Source organism: Aedes aegypti, chromosome 2 (assembly GCF_002204515.2).
Source record: "Aedes aegypti strain LVP_AGWG chromosome 2, AaegL5.0 Primary Assembly, whole genome shotgun sequence".
Classification (NCBI taxonomy): Eukaryota; Metazoa; Arthropoda; class Insecta; order Diptera; family Culicidae; genus Aedes; species Aedes aegypti.
Window position 1 is genome coordinate 269,029,456 of NC_035108.1, and position 22,015 is coordinate 269,051,470.

General features: G+C 38.8%; 1 protein-coding gene across 1 annotated transcript in view; it reads right to left on the reverse strand.

Annotated features, from left to right (window-relative positions):
• Positions 1 to 9,902: 9,902 nt before the first annotated feature.
• The window catches only part of LOC5565811 (nucleolar protein 4), a 226,164-nt gene continuing 214,051 nt past the window's right edge, over positions 9,903 to 22,015 (reverse strand). The window contains exons 7-12 of the mRNA XM_021839570.1: positions 16,940 to 17,014; positions 16,408 to 16,874; positions 16,197 to 16,337; positions 15,945 to 16,093; positions 10,693 to 10,871; positions 9,903 to 10,608 (exon numbers count right to left, since the gene is read on the reverse strand). Coding sequence (XP_021695262.1) covers positions 10,448 to 10,608; positions 10,693 to 10,871; positions 15,945 to 16,093; positions 16,197 to 16,337; positions 16,408 to 16,874; positions 16,940 to 17,014 — 1,172 coding nt within the window. The 3' untranslated portion in view covers positions 9,903 to 10,447. The remainder of the gene's footprint in view (positions 10,609 to 10,692; positions 10,872 to 15,944; positions 16,094 to 16,196; positions 16,338 to 16,407; positions 16,875 to 16,939; positions 17,015 to 22,015) is intronic.

The window sequence follows — 22,015 nt, forward strand, 5'->3', positions numbered from 1 at the left end:
AATGGCTTCCTTGAGGTACTCCGGAAGTTGCCGTGAAAGTTTCGGAAAAGAATCCTTCCCACTCCACAGTCATGCGACAATTAGTCAGATACGAGCTGAACCAGCGCAACATTAGGCCTCCGACACCGAGCCGTTCCAACTTAGCGACAGTTATTGCGTGGTTTATTTTGTCGAACGCAGCAGTCAAGTCTGTATATCACATCAGTCTGGGCTCAATCAAAATTAAAGTAAAAAAGTAAATTTAAGTAAAACATTAAGTAAGTGGAGTTGTTTTTAAATCTTTGTTATCGATGAAACATTTTAAATGCCTGAATGGTACTTCTCTTTCTTCTATTCATGAGTAGAACATAATAGGATTTTGCAAATATAAAGTTTTGTTCAAGCGTAATTTTTTACATTTTTTTTGAACATACCTTTATCGTTCAGAAAATAAAATACAGTTCATAATCATGAGCGATGGGTGCCAGTTCTTGTTTAAAAATATAAAACTTGCAACATTTACATTTTCAAATGGAAATGTTAGAAAATAAATAAAAAAAAAACAGATCAATGTCACCCCGAATTACGGTACATAAGCCAATGAAGCTCACCGTTCTAATTGCTCTCTTACAATCAGTATTTGATATCGACAACATTGAAAACTTATTGATTTTACCTGAAATTACGGTTCGTAACAAAGATTCAATTTACCTAATGAATCAATTTATGTTAAATTCTATTTATGGGACCCAAGACGTTAAAAAATAGATGTTTAATACCGTTCTGCTTTTGTGTACTTCATAAATTACATATGTTGTAGGACGATCGTGTTACGTAAAACAAAAAATCTGGATTCCATAAATAAATATCAAATAATACAAACAAATAGATAAAAACTGATTCACCGGTTGGTGGCGAACCTGGTATTGTTGTTGGAGCTTTTGCTTCATATAGCACATACCTAGACTCACATGTCATTCTCGAAATAATAATTTACGTATTCAAATTTGGCGTACCCTGAAGCTGTAATAGAGCTGAAAAAAAATGCTGAGTTATTCTCTTACATAGATGCATAAACTCCAATAATGCTGTTGAATGAAAGCAAAAAAAAACTTAATGTTGATAAAATATTCTTTAAACGGCAGAACTTTGCCAATCAACCAATTTGACTGCTATTTTTAATTGAATGTAATATTTTCTTCTCAATGTTATTTTCAAGCCGTTCATATAGGCAGACTCCAAACATCTTATTTCGTACACCACAACGTGCTCCGACAGTCCAATGCCGCCCAACAGCAACAGCAGCAGCAGCACAACATACACATGAAGGCAGGGTACGGCAACCAAGTGACCAAACTGGTTTTTACCATTTCTGCCATAAGAAAGCTTAATTCTATGGGCTGCAATTTTTCGTTAGTTTGCTCTTGCTTGGCATACTCGCACAGTCGTCGCCACCTCAACCGCCACCTCGGTCGCCTCCTTCACAACAAGCGACGGCCCGCGTGCAGCCTCATTCATTGGCGGTGTCCTACGCTCTTTTACTTCTGACGTAAACCGCGCCCGTAATCCAGTTTCCATCGCGGTCCAACGGCGGGTCGGAAAGCTCATTCTCTTTGCTGAGTGTAGCTTTGGAGTGAGTTCGCTGGGGCGAAGAGAGTGAGTTATCCAAACGGAAAGCTTCGATTGCAGTTGGGGAGCTTTGAAGTACGATCTGTAGCTCTAAAGAAAATGTGATTCATGAAAAGTTTCATGAGTCGTTCAGAAGCAGTATGGTATATTTGCATTGGATGAATAATTTTTGAAATAAGTCTGTACCATTTCATTTATTTATCTTTAAGTATTCATCAGGGAATTGCTACGACGGAAAATGTCGATCACTAAAAGTTAAAAAATGAAATGAAATTGAGCAAGCAACAGACAATAAAAAATGACTACAGTTTTGCCATATTATAAAGGTACTTCCCATTTAATATTATTAATGTTTTCAAGTCAAACCGGTCGTTGTTTTAATGGAAAAAGATCAATTTGAACAAAACTCGAGTTGAGACCCTTCACAGAGAATTATAATAGAGAAGAATAATAGAACATTATTACTGGTATTTGTCCATGCAACGGAAAGCTAGCCTCATTCTCGCTCAACAGTTAAATTATCCACAGAAAAATACAGAAAAATCGGAGCTCACAAGCAACGTGAGTAATTCAAACTGGAAGGTTCGCTCAATAATTAGGATTATCGCATGCTGCTTGAATACCATTGACCAATCTTTGAAGAGTTAGCCCGTAACTCACTTTTATCGCTTGTATCAAGGTTAGCGTTTGGAGTCCAAGTCTTTTAATCATGCTCAATAAATAGTTGATGTTAAATTCAAAGACTGTTGCCGGTAAAAAGAATGCTGTTGATCCCTTATTACCAAAACAGATAATAAAAAAATAATGATGCTTGGGTTCGATTCGGTAGATCTTTCCAAGTAGCATTGTCCAAGTAACAATTCCACAGCAATTTGGCATTCGTGTGGATTTATCAATGTTTTATGACAGTTACGTGAATGCTATAAAGGCTAGAGGCGACATTTAACGTTGCTATAAGATGCTATTTTGTAAGTCTGCTCTTAGTTATTTTTAAAACCTTTTGAAGACAAAATATAAAGTCAAAATGTTGTGGCTACAAAACCAACTTTATTGCAGCATATGATACTTCATTCAAACTGCTTGAAGTGACTTAATGACACTTATTTGTTATGGCTATGATAAAATATTGATATAATACACCTTGTTGTCATAAAAGCTGCTTTTAACCTTCGGGCTGTCGTGCTATTGTACTTTGTACAACAGTTGTGATTTATATGCTATCATTTTGTAACAAAGATATCTATCGACACCAAACCAAAATGTATTCCTCAAGAATCTTTTTAAGAACAATACTCGACAGTCGACTCGACGGTTTAATCAACAAATGTACATGGAAGTCGCATAATAATGAACGCACTATATACGGTTGGAGTAATCCACAGTTTGAAATCGGTATATCTCAAAATCCAGATAATATAGAACCTTGGGATCTTTGGTAAAGTTGTTCTGGAGGTGAAGCGCTATCTTATAGTACCTCATTCAATTTGAAATTTGACCGCTAGGTGGCACTAGTAGGCATAGAAGTTTCACTTTTATTTTGCAGATATTTCAGGATCCTGACCATTTAGAAGCATGGCGTCTTCGGCAAAGTTGTTTAGTAATTTAAGGACTATCATTGTTCGATTTTTTGCCACCAGGCGGCGGATTCAAAATTTTGCCACCAGGCGGCGCAAGTGAGCATGAAACTTTTGTTTGCAGATATCTCTGGAGCCTAGCCACTTAGAAAGATAGTGTCTTCGGCAAAGTAGTTCAGTAGCTCAAGGGCTATCATTATTTGAGCCAAGAAATAGGATATTTTGCCACCAGGCGGCGTTAATGACCATAAAAATTTCGTGGTGCGGATACTGCAGGATCTTGACTTTTTAGACAGGCACCTTCGGAAAAGTTGTTCAGAAGCTCAGGGACTATCAAATTCTCGAACTTTAAGGATTAAACAAAGAAAGAATTTGAGCTACTGAACAACTCTGCCGAAGACACCATCCTTCTAAGTGATCAGGCTCCTGAGATATTTGCGAAACAAATGTTTTATGCGCACTAGCGCCGCCTGGTGGCAAAACTTTGAATCAACTAGCTCATACAATGATAGTCCTTGAGTTACCAAGCAACTTTGCCGAAGACGCCATCTTTCTAAATGGTCAGGATTCTGAGATCTGCGAAACACAAGTTTCATGCTCACTAGCGCCGCCTAGTGGTAAAATCTCAAATTTCTTGGCTAAAATAATGATAGCCCTTGAGCTACTGAACAATTTTGCTGAAGACATCATCTTTCTAAGTAGTCAGACTCCTGGGATATTCGCAAAATCAAGGGTGTTGTACAAAGTACAACGCGCGACTACTCGCGTTACAAAAATTCGCGCGACGACCGAAAGGTTAAACTGATTAACTTGCACTTGAATCTGGATAACATACCTTATCATACCTCTTTAATCAGTATTGGGGCTCCTAATATGCGATAATACCTTTAGCATTGCGAATTTATAACCCACCACATCATCATTGACATTGCGTCATTAATCAAAAACACTTATTCTTAATATAAAAACGTCAAACTAATGTCCGTTTTCATTGTGTTTGCGTATTTTCTTCAAAACAGCACTCGCAAACTGTCAAACTTTGTTAAATGCTGCTTAGTTACCATAATATGTGGAAAAAAGCTGAATCATCTTCGATCAGCATTTATTAAGGCAATTTTACATCCACAAATGCTGAACCATAACAGTGTGCCCTTATTCGTGTATTTATAATCACAAAACAGCATTTGTCGATGAATTAATCAATGGTCCCGCCATATTAATTTCACTCCGGTTGCCACAATTTCACTTTTTTCAACTCATATTATCTCCATGAATTCGCTCATAAGGATTAAACTGTCTAAATATAATTCAATGCACAATTACTGCGCAATCAAACCAACAAATGTTGAATATGTTTTATCCTTCACTTGGCGGTTTGTTTTAGCAAATGCTAAATAACTACAAATACACCGCTTTCAGAGGGGACACCCGAAATTTCACTTCTTTTTCACCACAATGCTCGAAACAGTCGTAAACCTCGTGGTGGAGGAGTTTTAATCGCTGTTGCACGTCACATTAATCTTCTCTTGAGCAACTTTGGGTCAAGCTAAAATTCACGAATTGCTCAATGAGTGTAGGGGTTATATACTTGCCACCAGATCGCAACTCAGATCTGGACAGTGTTGACAATCATGTTGAATCTATTGGAGCCGTTCTGTCTCATTGTCAAACCAACGATCACGCTGTTCTGCTCGGTGACTATAATCAATCGGGCCTTGTTTGGGATTTACACACCGACAATCCTCCTAAAGTTGACGTATTGCGGTAGCACATTTCTCCAGCATACGCTTCCCTTCTTGATGGTTTCAATCTCCACGGGTTGACACAAATCAACACAATATTTAATAGGTACAACCGCCTTTTGGATCTTGCCCTAGTGAATGAGACTTCACTAGGGCATTACACTTTATCCGAAATCATCGATCCTCTTTCCACGTTGGACGCAGATCATCCCCCATTTGTAATAGTACAAGATCTAACGAAACCTAAATTTGACGATGCGCTGGACCCTTCTAGCTTGGACTTTCTCAGAGCAAACTATTTAGGTTCAGCTGAAGCACTAGCGTGCATTAATAGGGCGGCCGTTGACTACGATACAGAAGTCGATGAAGCGGTCCAGATTCTTTTCCGCGAATTACGCAGCGCCATGGCTGAACACATTCCTTTACGTAGACCATCCTCAAAACCTCCATGGGGGAATTCTCACTTGTGACTAGTCAAAATTACAACGCAAATACCGTAGGAATCAGTGTCCCGTTTGTAAACAGTTGTTCAACCGAGCTAGCTATCAGTATCGGTTTTACAGTCGGTTCCTCTACAAGCGTTATACTCAACGAACACAACAAAATCTGCGTAGACATCCTAAGCAATTTTGGAAGTTTGTCAACTCAAAACGCAAAGAAAATGACTTACCCGTTGAGATGCATTTGAAAACCGAAGTAGGAAGCTCTGCTAGGGAAAAATGTAACCTGTTTGCGTCCCATTTCAAAAGTGCGTTCAACAATTTCGTATCTTCCGCCGCGCAGATTGAAATGGCATGCAGAGATACACCGGAAAATGCTTTTCAAATGAAACGGTTCCGAATAACCACCGAACATGTGTAGACTGCAATCTTAAAGCTTAAGCTTTCATACGTCAGCCCAGACATTGTGCATTTTCAAGAAGTGCATCGATGCCTTGATCCAACCGTTAATATCGATATTCGATGCCTCATTGCGACAGGGCAAATTTCCTACCAGTTGAAAGTCGTGTGAAATGTTGCCAGTGCACAAAAAAGATGACAAGCGCAGTGTTGAAAATTACCGCAGTATAACATCACTGTGTGCCTGCTCAACTATCTCCAAGACTGCCTTCATCTTCAACAGTCTATTAATCGCTTCGTCGACTGGTGCAACAGTAGCAGTGAGCCTACAAAAATGCCATGTTATATCGTTCCATCGTAAGCGAACGCCCATCATTTTCGACTATTCCATCGCTGATCAACCACTAACACGTGTAACCGAGGTACGTGACTTAGGCGTAACTTTAGATACTGACTTAACCTTTCGGGTGCACTATAACGATATGATCTCCAGAGCTAATCGGCAGCTCGGGTTTACACTACTCGTCATAAATACGGACTCACTAAAATAAGTATTGCAACACTCAGCTGAATATTGAATAACCCTGAAAAGTTTAGCATCACCTCAAAACGGGTAATTTCACATTGCTATATCTCGAGATCCTTACGACTTACAAAGAAGCGATCTTCAGCAAAGTTGTTCAGGGGATCAAGGACATCCGGAAAGCGATCTGTTTAGTTCGCGATTTTGCTGCTAGGTGGCGCTAGTGAGCATGTAAAATTGAGCATTTTGAACTGAACTGTTCGCTTTCCGGATGTCCTTGATCCCCTGAACAACTTTGCTGAAGATCGTTTCTTTGCAAGTCTTCTCGAGATATAGCAATGTGAATTAACCCGTTTTGAGGTGATGCTAAACTTTTTGGGGGTGATTCATTTTTCAGCTGAGTGTTGCAATACTTATTTCAGTGAGTCCGTATTTATGACGGGTAGTGTATATTTAAAATAGCTGACGAGTTTCGCGACCCTCTGTGTTTACGATCCCTGTATTCTGCACTTGTTCGGTCTATTCTGGAATCGAATGTTATTGTATGGTGCCCCCGTATCAATCCACATGTATCTCTATGATCGAAGCTGTGCAACGAAAGTTTGTGAGATACGCCCTACGTAGCCTTCCATGGCATGATCTTACGAATCTGCCAAGGTACGAAGACCGCTGCAGATTGCTAGGAATCGAGACGCTTGAGCAAAGAAGGAGTAATTCACAGGCTGTATTTATTGCAAAAATCTTGTTGGGAGAGGTTGACTCTCCTGAAATACTGAACCGCATCAATATATATGCTCCAACGCGGATGCTACGACAACGTGGTTTCCTAATGGTGGAATCCAGAAACACAGACTATGGCTCACATGATCCTATAAGATTTATGTTAGCATCGTTCAACGGAGTGTACGAGTTGTTCGACATCAACACTTCTGCTGAATGTTTCAAACGAAGGCTTCGGGAAATGAACTGTTAACAAATTCTACTGCACAGAAAAATTCATCGAATTACAATGTTTTTATTCTTTTTATTGTGCAAACTGATTACTGATAGAATTTAAGAACTATTTGTTTGTTGTACTGTAAGTTATTTATTCTTAGTTTTATGTTGAATTTGTATTTTTTGTCTTTAAAAGATGTGGGGTTTTTATGCCTATTTGAGCAAGTCAAACGATTTGGCCAGCTCAAATAGACTTTTTACTGCCAGGCTCCATAAGGACTTTACGTCCGATGAAGGTTAGAAACAAATAAACAAATAAATAAATAAATTTACGAGATACAAAAAAACTTTTTCTGGCAAAGTTGCTTGAAATTGAATGGTCAACAACTCTGCTGAAGCATGTCTAATATAATTTCTTCAAATAAGAAAGTTAGTTACACAATTTCTATGAAAATGTGGTCCACCCTAATTTCCAATAACACCAAACAAAGGTCTTTACTAATGCAAATAACTTTGTAGAAGACCGTTTTCGTCTAATGTTTCATTTTAAGGCTCAAAATGCATCTTTCCACGTAAAACTGATTCCTGGACAGTTTATTTTGCAGAAATGAGCTGTATGAACAGCATTCTATACAAGCAAACTGTTGTTCAGAAACCAATGTTATTTTGGTTACCTCGTAACACACCAGGTAAATGTGATCTACCTGAGTTACGGGTCGTGCCGAACTTTTGTCAATGGATAATCAGCTCGCGTAGTGCTCATAAGGACAATGAACCTTCCAGTCGTCACGTGGTTTGCCACCCTCAGAACCACAACGCTGCTGTTGTGAATGAAAAGCGAAGTTTTTTCAACATAGTACAACTAAAGATCTGGCCAAATAAAGATCTTAAAAACGTCAAAAAACATCATATCGTTATATTCATATATCTTAAAAAATACTTAACCGATTTGTATGATTTTTTCAAAGCATCTCCTTTTTACCTGGCACCTCACTTTTTAATAAATTTACGTGAAGCAAAATGCCATCATTGCCATTTTATATGGAAAATTTCGGTTCCCCAAGGAACATCGGAATATCTTCAGAATCAAATCACGAATAATTAATATCGACATAGATTCTTAAACCAGAAGAGTTTTTTTTTTGATTAAAATTTTGTCAACATATTATGAAGCTAAAATTTTATCAAGAGAAAAAAAAACACTAATTGAACTTTAACACTTCGCTTTTTGCAAAAAATAAAATACTTAAATCACTAGTAAGGCGAGCGAATACAGTTAACTCTCCCTTACTCGATATTCCGTATCTCGATATCGAGTTAGAGAACCATAGTAAAAGTTGGTTTTTATGGCTAACTCGATGGTCCCTTGGATCGCAGTTGCATTGGTTTTGTGTCCTGTAACTCGATACCTCTCTACCTCGATGGTCCCTTCAATATCGAGTAAGGGAGAGATGACTGTACCTTTAAACTCTAATATGTTGCTTATCTTGACAGATAGACCTATTTCGTCTGCGACTTACAGACTTCTTCAGTGTCGAGCAGAGCTGTCAGATGATTTGATAGAAAACCTGTATCCATTAGGTTAAAAAACCTGTGCCTCATACAAAAAAATCTGTGTCCATACAAAATAAGTTGATAGAAAATCTGTGTTACATACAAATTGAATCTGTGTCAGCATAAAAATCTGGCAGCCTTGGTGTCGAGTGCTCGATTTGCTATTTGGATTCCGATATTTTTCAGGTTTGGATCTTATATCTTTTTGGATCATCCAACATTCTGAAGAGGGGGGGGGGGTCCTGTATGATTTTGGTGGTGGTCTGCCCCCACTCCCGTTCCTACGTCAAATATGGGTTTTTACATGTATCAAGTAAATTAAATGTTTACTAAAATTTGGACGAAATCCGTGATGGTCCTGTGGAATGACCCATATACATTATTCACTATTTTCACCAAAAATTCTTTGTTGTTGTAAGGTTTTGAAATTGAAACTGCGGAAAGAAACCACGTGCTCAGGTGGGGATCGAACCCACGTCTCCCTATACGCTAGATGGGCGCTTCAACCTACATGTTGGGGGTAATCGAGCACGTGGTTTCTTTTCGCAGTTTCAAATTACATTTGTACATTTGACACCTGTTCGTCGTGTACATGTAAAATTCAAAATCTTACCACATTATATATTTCTTAGGATGTGGAATAGCCTAGAATAAGGCTAAATATATGCGCAGAAATTTTCAAGCTAAATCAAAACAAATGCACCCCTAAATCACACTTCTTAAAACATGCATTAGAATAAGGAAATAATGTTGCATAATCCAATTCACTGTCATCATGTTTAGTTTTTTTAGTTCCCCTTAACTTAATATAATATAAAATAGCTTTGATATTTACCTTACCATTTGACGTTTGCGGACACTCCATTTTAAAAAGCCTGTGGGTTCGAATCCTACAAAAAAATACTTGACTTCCCAGGGCATAGCTATTCTTCGTGCTTGTCACACCATATATGATAGTGAAAATATGATAATTGGCAATGAAGGCTCTCAGTCAATAACTGTGAAAGCGCTCATGAGAACACTAAGCTGAAAAGCAGGCTCTGTCCCTGATGGGACGTTGCGCCAGAAAGAAAAAGAACAACCCTCTTGTTGGAATAACTTTCTTTCAAAGGTATAAAACATTCTGCTATTTTAACCAATACGGTAATTTTATTGAAGGGTTTGTGAAAATTATTTACTCAATATTCAAAGATTGATCTGGTTGCATTTCTAAATAGATGTTACAATCGGTAAGTCGTGGTAAACTGGCAAATTGCAATTAGCAGCACATTACAAAGTTTACATAGTAGTACGCTTCATTTACAATTGCTTCTCAGCCAATGAAATCATGTCTCCTTCAGCATCTAATAGTACTCGTATTCTCTGTAGTTCGATTCAAAAATAAATATAACTTCTTTGTAGTTCTATATCACCCTGTGTTTTGTATGTTTTCCGCAAGTTTTCGAAAATTTTAATTTCTAACGTTTCTATTTAACACTTTTTACAGAACTTAAACATAATTGCGACACTTACTGGTTGCGTTCCTTTGTCTCTTTTTTATCTAAACTCTTACCGCACAGGTAGTTTTTTGGTATTGTTTTATACAACGTAACATCCTGTCTAGTTGTGGGTTTCTCACTTGTCGTGAAATAAAATAGATAACTTCAACCGCTACAAAGTGTACACGCAGGCTTACTGCTGCTGCAGAAGGAGGTTTTCCAATTCGTCCGCACTTCGCATCAAGAATGCCGCACTCTCCCGATAGCCGGTCACCAGCTGTTTGACAGCGGTTATTTCGGCGCTGTTGAGCTTGTGTGCCAGAATGGGCCGTTTCATCGAAAGATCGGTGGGAGCTAGAAGAGATCAATATTGAGGGTTATTAAATTGGTCAATGAGATTGGAGACCCCATTGAAGGGCAGCTAACTGAAGCGCTCACCAGTACCAGTAGCGGACATAGTTGTACTCGTGCTCGTGGAGTTGGTGGCTGAGTTCATGAAGTTCTGATAGTGTTGTGAACGGTTTGTGAAACCGGTGTTGTAGTCGTGGAAGTTGGATATTGTTGGTACGGTTGTAGGAATGGTGGGTGTGGAGCTCGCGCTGGCACTTGGGATGTTTCTGTGGAGAAAGAATGAGAAAAATGGAGGAATAAATACATAACGCATTTCATCGCAATAAAGGTCTAGAGAAGCTTCGACACTGTGTCGTATCAGCATGAGCATTAGTAATGATTACCGTAAAAATTGTAGTTGCTATTCCATGAGTGACCAGAATAATTGAAATTGTATCATGATTTAATTTATGGGGTTTAGGGTAAGGAATGTTAGAAAGACCACCATACTGCCCATATTTGCATGGTCGACGTAACCACCAGCACTATATTTGCTGGGAAAAGCGTTTTTGTGTTGCCAACAGCATTCTTTAATATTTCTACAATTTCATTCAAATAACCTGTTCATTTGCTAAAAATTGAAAATCAAAAGTTGACTGAAGGGCACTTTTTAATTAATTTATTTCTTTTGTCATCTACAGCCGGATACGTCGTTTTATTCATCTAATCAGTGAGTTGGATGAATTGACGTAAGCACAAGATCATTGTCATCAGGTATCAGCGATCAGAAGGCCGGCTCCAAAGGCACGTTTCCCACCAGTTGAGATTTGTGCCATCGCCATATTTGAGCCTATTTCATCATCTACCCGATGGGAGAGGAAAGGGAAGGGAAAGATGGGAGGAAATAGGAGTGGGGTCCCTTGAAGAGAGAGGATCGCATAAGCGAAATGAGAGCATGTAGCTCCATACCGCAATGGGTCCGAACAGCGCCCTAAAGAGGGCACTGCAAAACGCATGAGCGAAAAGAGAGCCTATAGCTCATTACCACAGCGGGTTAAGAATAACAGAATGTCCTGAAGATTCCGGCTTCTGAATTCAGTTTCACTTAATAAGTGTTTACCAAGTAATTGAAATTGCATTTGCGCAAAAACTGGACAGTTACATATCAGGTGATACGAAGTTCCATAATCAGAGTCACAACTATCACACACAAATGAGTCAGCACGCTGAATATTTGCCATGTAATAGTTCAGTCGGCAGTGGCCTGTCAACGCTCTGACCAAGAGACTGCAATTCAGCTTTGACAGATTTGTTAAATACTTCACCCTTGGCGATGGCTCACTAATGAACAATTTTGTTTGACGACACGACTCCAAACTATTCCAATATTGCTTGTGCTGAGTAGCCGCCCAAGAATTCATCTGAAGCTTCATCCAGCACTTTGAAATTGGAATAGCTGGCTCAGGGCCAATGAAGTCATGCGGTGCTCCATCGCGAGCTAGTTCATCAGCCAATTCATTTCCAGCGATGGAAGAATGACCAGGTACCCATACAAGCTTTACAGAGTTGACTGGATTCAGTTCCTCAATTTGAGTTCGACATGCTATAACAAGCTTCGACCTTGAAATGGCCAAAGCAAGAGCTTTTATAGCAGTCTGACCATCTGAACAGAAGTATATGACTTTAACCATTACACGCGGTTGAAGTTCTGATTGCACTCCACACATAAGGGCAAATATTTCCGCCTGAAAAACGGTGCAGTTTCTACCAAGTGAGTAAAACTGATTCAGCCTTAGCTCACGAGAATATACTCCTGCACCAGCTCTACCTTCAAGAGGGAGCCATCAGTGTAACGTATTATATTGTTTGATATACTTCTTTCCAAATGGCCAGACGTCCAATCTTTCCGTGAAGGGGATTGTGTGGTAAATGTCCTGTAAGGAAAGTGACAAGCAATTTGGATATTACTTGGAGCAAGGACCATTTGTCCCAATTCACCAAAAGTGGAAACAACGAAGTTTGTGTAGATCTACGAACCACTGGATTTTTCTTCAGTAGATCCAGTACCCATAAACGGTCAGAACAAGAAAGTGCTTCTTGTTTAAGATATATGTGTAGTGGCGCAACGTCGAAAAGGGCCTCGAGCGCTACTGTGGGAGTTGTAGAGAACGCACCAGACATCGCCATCAAGCACATCCTTTGGAGATGGCCCAATTTTGATAGACTTGTTCACACTTCGCCCTTTTGCCACCACACGAGACGTGCCAGTATTGGCCGAACAACTGTTGTGTAAATCCATTTGATATACTTGGGTTTGAGGCCCCAAGTTTTACCAAAGTTTTGCCGGCATTGACCGAAGGCCATGCAAGCTTTTTTGACTCTGAAATCAATGTGAGGTGTCCATGAAAGTTTGGAATCTAGAACGACTCCGACATACTTTACCTGATCAGTTACATTAATCTCAGTGCCAAAAAGGTGACGTAAAGGTCGAATTCCATCGCGGTTTCGTCTTTCCGTAAAAAGAACAATAGATGTTTTATTCGGGTTAACCGAAAGGCCATATTGACGACACCAACTCTCGACTAGAAGAGCACTTTGCATCAGGTCGAGTAGGGTGCTTATGCACATACCAACTATCAAAGCTTCGGCACATCCATAAGTTGTATTGAGTTGCCTCAATAGCGTATCTGCTATGAGATTCCACAAAAGTGTTGATAAGACTCCGCCTTGAAGGCATCCGCAAACACTCAATTTTCGTATCGCTGCTTGACGCAATGTCGAGAAGAGAAGTCGGTTTTTGAACATTTGATGAATCCAATTGGTAATCATTGTAGGTAGCCCATGGTTTCGTCCGGCTTCCAATATGGCATCGAAATACACGTTATTTAAGGCACCCTCATTATCCAAGAAAACACCCAAGCAGGATTGCTTCTGAGCGAATGCTTTCTCGATATCGCAAATAAACATCACGGATGTGATGATCGATAATGCGTTCCAGAAATTTCAGAAGAAAAGAGGTCAGCCTGATTGGTCTAAAACTCTTCGCTTCTTCATACGACGCACGTCCTCCTTTCGGGATAAACTTTACAGTAATATCACGCCAGGGTCTGGGAATGTACCCGGTAGCAAAACTGCTTACAAGTAGCTTTTCAAAACATGTTCGATAAACTCAAATCCATTTTGGAGCAGAACATAGAGGATAAATCCCATCTGCTCCTGGAGATTTGAAAGGAGCAAAACTATCGATTCAGTAGCTACGATACTGTGAGGCCAGAGACTCGTAACTACATGAAAATACATTTGGTTCATCCGTGGATGCTATGTCCACACATCCGGGAAAGTGTGAACTGAATAAACATTCTAAAACTTCTTCATCAGAAGAAGTAAAGTCACCATTAGGTAATCGAATTTCGTTCACTTGGAACTCCTTAGATTTTGCAAAGATTTTGTTCAGTCGACTGACCTCACTCAAACTGGAAACATTTGTACAAAGGTTTTGCCAGCCGGATCGTTCAGCAGAACGAAGAGCCTTGTTGTAAGCCTTGCGAGCCGACTTGAACGACTCTGATCCAGCTGATCGGCGTCTGTTCCAACTCCTTCTACATTGTTTCCTGAGTCTAGTCAGATCGGAATTCCTCTTGTAGTCTTCACAGACCGCAGAGGACATGCTTCTTCAAAAGCTTCCATAATGTAGGATGTTGTAGTATCAACGGCATCATCCAAATCACTTGAATGGGCGGAGAATATCCATGAAATTTGGTCGCAACCAATTCAATATAGAGTTCCCAGTTTGTTGACCGGGGATTCCTAAAACGCAAAGTCTGCGCAGTTACATTTGAATATTCAAAGAAGATGTAGCGATGATCAGATAATGATACCTCATCTGATGCATGCCAATTTGTCAACTCATGACTGATTCTATCCGAGCAGAGCTTTATGTCTAACACTTCTTCTCTATTAGATACCATGAAGGTTGACGATTGCCTATGTGAGGTAATCCAAGATCTGTACTACTTAAGTATTCCATCAGACTGGAGCCTCTCAAATTGATATCTGAGCTGCCCCAGATGATGTGATGAGCATTGGCATCACTGCCCACAATCAGCGGAAGGCCTTTTGCTACGCAGTGTACGACAACTCGTTTGAAGTCATCCGTTGGGGATGGTTCATCATGTGGTAAATATACCGAACAATAGACGTATTTCCTGTTGAAGTCACCAACAGAAACATCGATTGTGACAGCACATACATCTCTGGTAGTTAACTCAGAAATGAGTGTAGCAACGATTGCTTTATTAAAAAGCACGTATGCGCGGGCCATGGAGCGCGAGTTTGCCATTTCAAGTTTGCTGAAAGTAGCAAAAACTGGGTCCACAAGTTTACCTAGATAGAAGTTCCCTCTACGAAAGAAGGGTTCTTGAACTAGCGCCACTTGGGCTGTACCATTTTGCATGAGTCTGCAAAGATTGATCGTTGCTGATTTTTTATGCTGAAGATTGATCTGAGCTAACCTAACCGTAGCCACTACCCAAACTAGGATTAAGCTTTTTGCAATCTCAGCACGAAAAAACACCAGCAGCAAAAAACCAGATCGGTATCTATTGAAAGTGGCCAAAGTCGAAAAGACACAGAATATACTGTGTAAAATGCATAAATCGAAACCATATAGCATAGGTGATAATTTAAATTAAATAGCAACATATTCATAATCCCACCATTGTTTAGCCTGAGGCTAGAGACTAAAGAAGAGCAGCCGATTATCTCGGAGAAACACAAGGTCACCTACGCCATTGCTAAGGGGAGCACAGGAAGTGTACAATACTGCAGAGGGCGCCCACAGGCTCAGTTAACGGTTACGCATTACACCATAAATTAGGGGTCACCTGTGAGGAGGACTTTTACCACCGAAACAGGCAGTCCGTAGTGTTAATTCTTAGCCAATTGAAACAACCGCTACCGACAATACACGGCTATCTAGGCTGATCGGGAAAAGGAAGTTAACATTGATGATGAACTCCTGACGTGCCCAAGCAGCCGACAACTTTCCTGCACTGAAGTATGCAGTGCGGGAATAGTCATTACGCAACTGAAACCAGTGCTGTAATGATTCCTTACGCAACGCTTTCTCATTACGCAACTGTTTTGAGTTGCGTAATGAATCATAACACAACAATTTTTCAGAAATTGTAAAATGATGGTGAATGCATTACGATATAATTTCTGATTCCCTTAAGTGGTCTTCTATAAAATTGCAAAAAATGTTGTTCGTCACTCATTGCAGAACTCGATTTTTACAGCACTCGTCGTAACTAATTCTTATAAACGTCAAACCATGCTCCTATACTACATCTAATACTTACAGTTTCATTTGATTCATATCCGGAGTGGTGTTTTGTATGGGAGACATCTTTGGAACGCTGGTCATGGGTTCCGTTTTGACTGCAGGTACTGCTTCCGTTTCACACTTCAATGTTTGATAAAGGCTCGGTACATTCGGCGGTTCAGATGTCTGAAATATCAGAAAATGTTATACCACCATTCTTGATTCAAAAAAAATGATAAGCTTCCTCTCGACAGAGCATTGGAAGAGGACAATGTACCATAAAACTCACCGCCGTTGTTTGATTCACTGACTGACTGATGGGTTCCAAGCCTATCCGCATTCGTTTGGCATTGAGACTCTCGTTTTCACAGGCCAGTGCCAGAATCTGTTCAGCTTGCACGGAGGTCAAATGGGCCGGTGTAGGACGGGACTAAAACAATATTAAATATGATTTTAGCTAAATCTGTCTCCCAATCTAAACTGTTTGCTTTACGATCAACCTCACTTACAGTGTTCTCCCAACCCTCACGGGTTTTCTTGTTTCTCCGGCAGGACTTCAGATAAGTTCGTATACGTTTGCGAGCCCGCTCGGCAAACTCCGGAAACTGACGAGTGCAGGAGTCAATTATGGCTTGAATCTTTTCCTTTGGTTGCTTGGAAATCGGAATGATGCGATCCAAGTTTTCATCGACAAACAGCCGAACGAACATATTGAACGCCTTCAATCGCTCCGGATCATTTACGGTGGCTTCAATTCGATCCTCTGAATCGTCCTCCGACAGATCGTCGTCATCTTTCTGCTCCGATGAGTTTGTTTCGTCCTGTTGCTCAATTGGCGAAGGCTGTTGTCGCTCGGGGATTGGTAACTGGTTGAAGGATGTCTTTGCATTCATTGCCAAGGCGTTCTGATACTGCTGCCAGAGATTGGTCATGGTCGCAAGGTCGGGTCCTTCAGTACCGTTTTGAGCTGTTGTAGGAAAAGGAAAGGTTAGTTTCAACGTGTTCAAGCGTGCAGCTGTTCGATACACTAACATTTACCTGCCGCCGAATTCTGGTAGTTCCACGCCAGGAGCATCAGCTTGAATTTGTCTGCATCTTTGATTAATCCTGTGAATTGAAAGACAAACACAAATGTTTGGGTTGATGAAATATTGTTTTACGATGGTCAATTAATATATATCTTAAATAACTTCCTATGAAAAATGGCCTCATCGTTTTTATTTTCGAATATATTATTCCTAGGCATTTTTTGGGATTTTCCAAAAGCCCCCCCCCCTCCCATTATATGATTTTTTGTATGTGAATAAGGCAGCGCCCATAATTACGTAACGCTACAATGGGAAATTTTTGGACCTTCTCCCCCCATCTGTAACGCTTTTTGTATAAAAAATATAAATATATGTATGAGCCGTAATGCTCGAACCTACTCCCCCTCCGTCTAGAGCGTTACGTAATTTGTGGATATCGCCAAAAGATAAATCGTGTGGTGCGTAAGAAATTTCAAATAATGTTTTTGTCAAAATACTTACGAAGTAAGATTTACTCATTGCTCTTTGAATGAACTATACAGAGTTAGAATTATACATATTATCGCTGAGATATGGACAGATTACTTTTGTATGTTTTATAGGGACTGAACCCAAACTTTTGCACAAGAGTGCAATTCGTGAGATATTATAAAATTTGTTTATTTTTTTCTAATTGTTTTGACTATCCCTGTCCTTTTTTGTGTTCAAATATATTCCTAATTGCTGATTTTTTTTAATACTACACATATATTTGAACTTTGATTTAATTTTTTTCGCTAAGAATTTAAAATCAAAGTATTGAAATAGCTACTTTCATGTTTATATATTGTTTTATTTTTTGCTAACTCGTCTTTCAGTTTAACTCGGACAAGTGTGACCTATTTTAAAGTAATATGTAGATCTTTGAATCTACCGATCTACATCGTCCTTTTTTGTATTTTAGTTCACTATCACAAACAATAAGTGGTAACTAGTAAGGACTTCAAATGCGAATGACTGCATATTATGTTCAGTAGCTTAGCTAGCTTAGCTTAGCGTTATTGACTGAAGTCAGTGAATATGCACAAAGAATCAACTAAAAGTTCGTCCTGCATAATTCAGTCAATAATGACACCGGCCACGTCCTTGTAGTCAGGTAAGATTGGGGGAAGGTATATTAGTGTGTGACCTTTGCAATTTGAAGCCCGTGTTTACCTCTGCATCTCTACAAAGGTTAAAGGAAGGGGTTTTTTTTTCTTAAAGGGAAGGATCATTGGGTCACACGATTCACTATCACAAATGGTTAGATCATGATAAGCAATCATTTGTGAAACATGCTAGTATATATAATATTGTTAGTAAATATGCGAAAATTCAAATAGAAAGAAACAAAGCTGACTCTGAGTGACAAACCATTCAGAGTTTGTTGAACAACTACATGAATGCAAAATTCTAACCGTTATCTGGACGAAAGCATATATTATCATACTTTACTCATTGAAAAAAAGCATGAAACGAGCTCACCAATTGCTAATCTGCCCTTGACTGAGCAGTCATAAAATAATTTCAACTCCGTCAACACAAAGCGCACAAGCTGATGTACATTAGAGCGATTCAAAATTATTACTTTTTTTTTCTTACCATCCTTATCAGTATCCTTATTAGTATCATTCCAAACATTACATTCTTTTCTTATACCTAGGTGTTCTGTGTTATTAGACAACACTATCATCCTTACTTGGTAAAACAAATATAAGATTTTACTAACATTTTGTTAACAACATATTACATTTCATTTGCCGTAGTAGTTCAGATTGTTAACAGGTGAGTTGATTTCACCTGCTTATAAGAGAAAAAACACGTTTTCAATTTACTTAACCTAACTTAACCTAAACATATAACGCATTAATCGTGGCAATATAAGATTGTAACGATTTTTGCCTGAAATTATAAATTATTTTATTTGACATTTGTTCCAATGTTTTTACATTGGATATTCTATGTAACTCATTGGTACTATACCAGGGGAAATCATTTTCAAAATTTTATTTTGAATTCCCTGCAGAGCTTTCTTCCTGGTATTACAACAGCTAGTCCAAATTGGTACAGCATACAACATGGCTGGCCTGAAAATTTGTTTGAATATCAAAAGCTTGTTCTTAAGACAAAGTCTTAATTGATTTTCTATTAATAAGGATATAGATATATTTTACATATTTATTACATTTGCCTTGAATGCCCTCAATGTGATTTTTGAAAGTTTAATTCTTATCTAGCATGAGCCCTAGATACTTAACTTCATCTGACCAATTTATTGGAACCCCTCTCATCGTGACAACATGTCTACTTGAAGGTTTCAAATAAGGAGCTTTTGGTTTATGTGGGAATATTATTAGTTGAGTTTTGGAAGCATTAGGAGAAACCTTCCATTTCTGCAAGTATGAAGAAAAATATCCAAACTTTTTTGCAATCGACTACAGATGGCTTCGTCCTTTGGCGGAGAGGCCTGTGTAATCCGCAAACAAGGATTTTTGACATCCCTGAGGTAACTCAGGTAAGTCAGATGTGAAAATATTGTAAAATATTGGTCCCAAAATGCTGCCTTGAGGAACACCAACTCTTACAGGAAGTCTTTCAGATCTGGAGTTCTGATAATTAACCTGAAGAGTACGATTTGACAGATGACTTTGAATTTTTCTAACAATGTATGTTGGAAAATTAAAGTTTTTTAATTTTACAATCAAACCTTCATGCCAAACACTGTCGAATGCTTTTTCTCTGTCTAGAAGAGCAAGACCAGTAGAATAGCCTCCAGATTTGTTGGAACGGATCAAATTTGTTACACGTAAAAGTTGATGAGCGGTCGAATGCCCATGGCGGAATCCGAACTGTTCATTGGCAAAAATTGAATTTTCGTTGATGTGGGCCATCATTCTGTTCAAAATTACCTTTTCAAAAAGCTTACTGATGGAGGAATGCAAACTGATTGGACGATAGCTAGAAGCTTCTGCAGGATTTTTGTCTGGTTATAGAATTGGAACAACCTCAGCATTTTTCCATTTGTCAGGAAAAAAATGCTAATTGAAAACATTTGTTAAATATATCAACTAAAAATGATAAGCTACTTTCTGGAAGTTTCTTGATGAGGATGTAGAAAAAAGTCCATCATCGCCAGGAGCTTTCATATTTTTGAATTTTTTAATAATAGTTCTCACTTCTTTCAAATCAGTCTCCCAGGCATTTTTGAAAACGTTCTCTTGATTGAGAATATTGTCGAAGTCCTGAGTAACTTGATTTTCAATTGGACTAGTAAGTCCTAAATCATGAAAATAGTGTTTTTTGAAATGTTTAGCTATCTAGGTGGTGAGTAGGTTTATATGGAAGTAACTATGGAGAAATTTTGAACAGTGTTCCAACCATGTTAGTACTGGAATATAAGTACAAACTTATCATCTTATAGTAAAAACTCATTCTTCAAACATTAATTAAGAAATTTGCTGAAGAGAGTAATTCAATCCGACGGATAAGAGAAGAGATATTCATGAGCTTGTTTGCTACTATTTAGCTTCATATGGGATTATAGCTCTACAAATACAAAAATCCCAAAAAAAAAAAATAGTTCCAAAGGGATTTGTTTCTTCAGCAAAATCTTTCATTAAGGTTTGAATAAAGAGTTTATACTAGAGGATGATAAGTAAAATGCATTACAGAGCTAATGTGTTTGGAAAATTTTTAAAAATTTCTTCATAGTAATTTCTATATAAAACTACTTTGTCTTTGGGCACCCCACCGAAAAAGCTGAAAATTTCACAGAACATCATTTTTATGGTTAGGATGGAAGGAAGAAAGATATGGGAGATTGAGTTCATACATTTTGAAATTTTTAATCGCCTTAATGTACAAATTATATCCCTTCAAAGATACTTGCTTAACGAACTCGATTGCTTGAATTCTTGCAGAACACTGCAGAAAAAAATACTGCAAAGCACTGCCTAGCATATCACGCGAAAACAAACCGCGTCGCTCAGGCACTCCGAAACACTGCCTGGAAAATTTTCAAATGTATATCTAGTAATCAGTGTTGACCAGACTCATTTCCCCGAAATTCGAATTGTGAAGCCATGAACTGTTATAACTGTGCGTTGTATTCCTGAGATGGAGGGGGAGGTGGTTGGGCTTGAGTGTTGCACATGGGATCCGACAGTTTCGATCTCGGTGGGCCGCAATTCAAGTTTCGGTGAAATGATTCGCACTCACTCACTCATTCATTTCATTTCACCGAAACTTGAATTGTGGCTCTCCGGGATCAAAATTGATCGATTTTGTGTGCAGTACTCAAGCTTAACCATCTGCTTTTCTATCTCAGGAGGATAGAGCATGGCTGTAGTAGTTCGTGGCTTCGTAGTTCGGAAAATGTTATTTTCGGGGAAATGAGTCTGAACAACACTGCTAGTAATGAGGTGAAACTTCCATGAGTCGATGTTCCATGACCCGATATAGATACATGAAACCATACTAAAAGAATTTATTTATTTATTTATTTCGTCAATCAATAGTCGACTACATGTTTGCTTAATTCTATGTTGTATTATATCTTAAGGAGTTGAAATATTGTCTTAGCTTCGTTCGCGACATGGGCAGATCAATTCCTGTGCAATGCTGATTAGAAAGAGACATCATTCGATTTGTTTAGGATTGATCGCTTCCATATCTGAAATTAGAACAATGATTAACTGCAACGTGAACAATCGTGACATTAGCACTCTACTTCTAATGTGTCTACTCTTTACCACAACTAGACAATACGATCAAGTAGGCGACGATGTTTCACTTTTTCTCTTTTTAAGCAACCGTCAACCAGAGCACACGCATTTCAAAAATATCAACGAACACGATTCATTGGGCCGAATTTTGCATAGTTAGTTCGATGATTATTCGATGCAAACAAATTCCGATTTCCTAACTGTCTAGCGGGCGTGTAGAAATTTAACCCGTATATGCCGGAGTGAAAGCAAAAATACTGAAACCCTTACCGCTCAGCGAATTCCTAACGGATTCAAATGATTTTTTGTCAGTTCACTGGCCCACATATCTAGTTTCT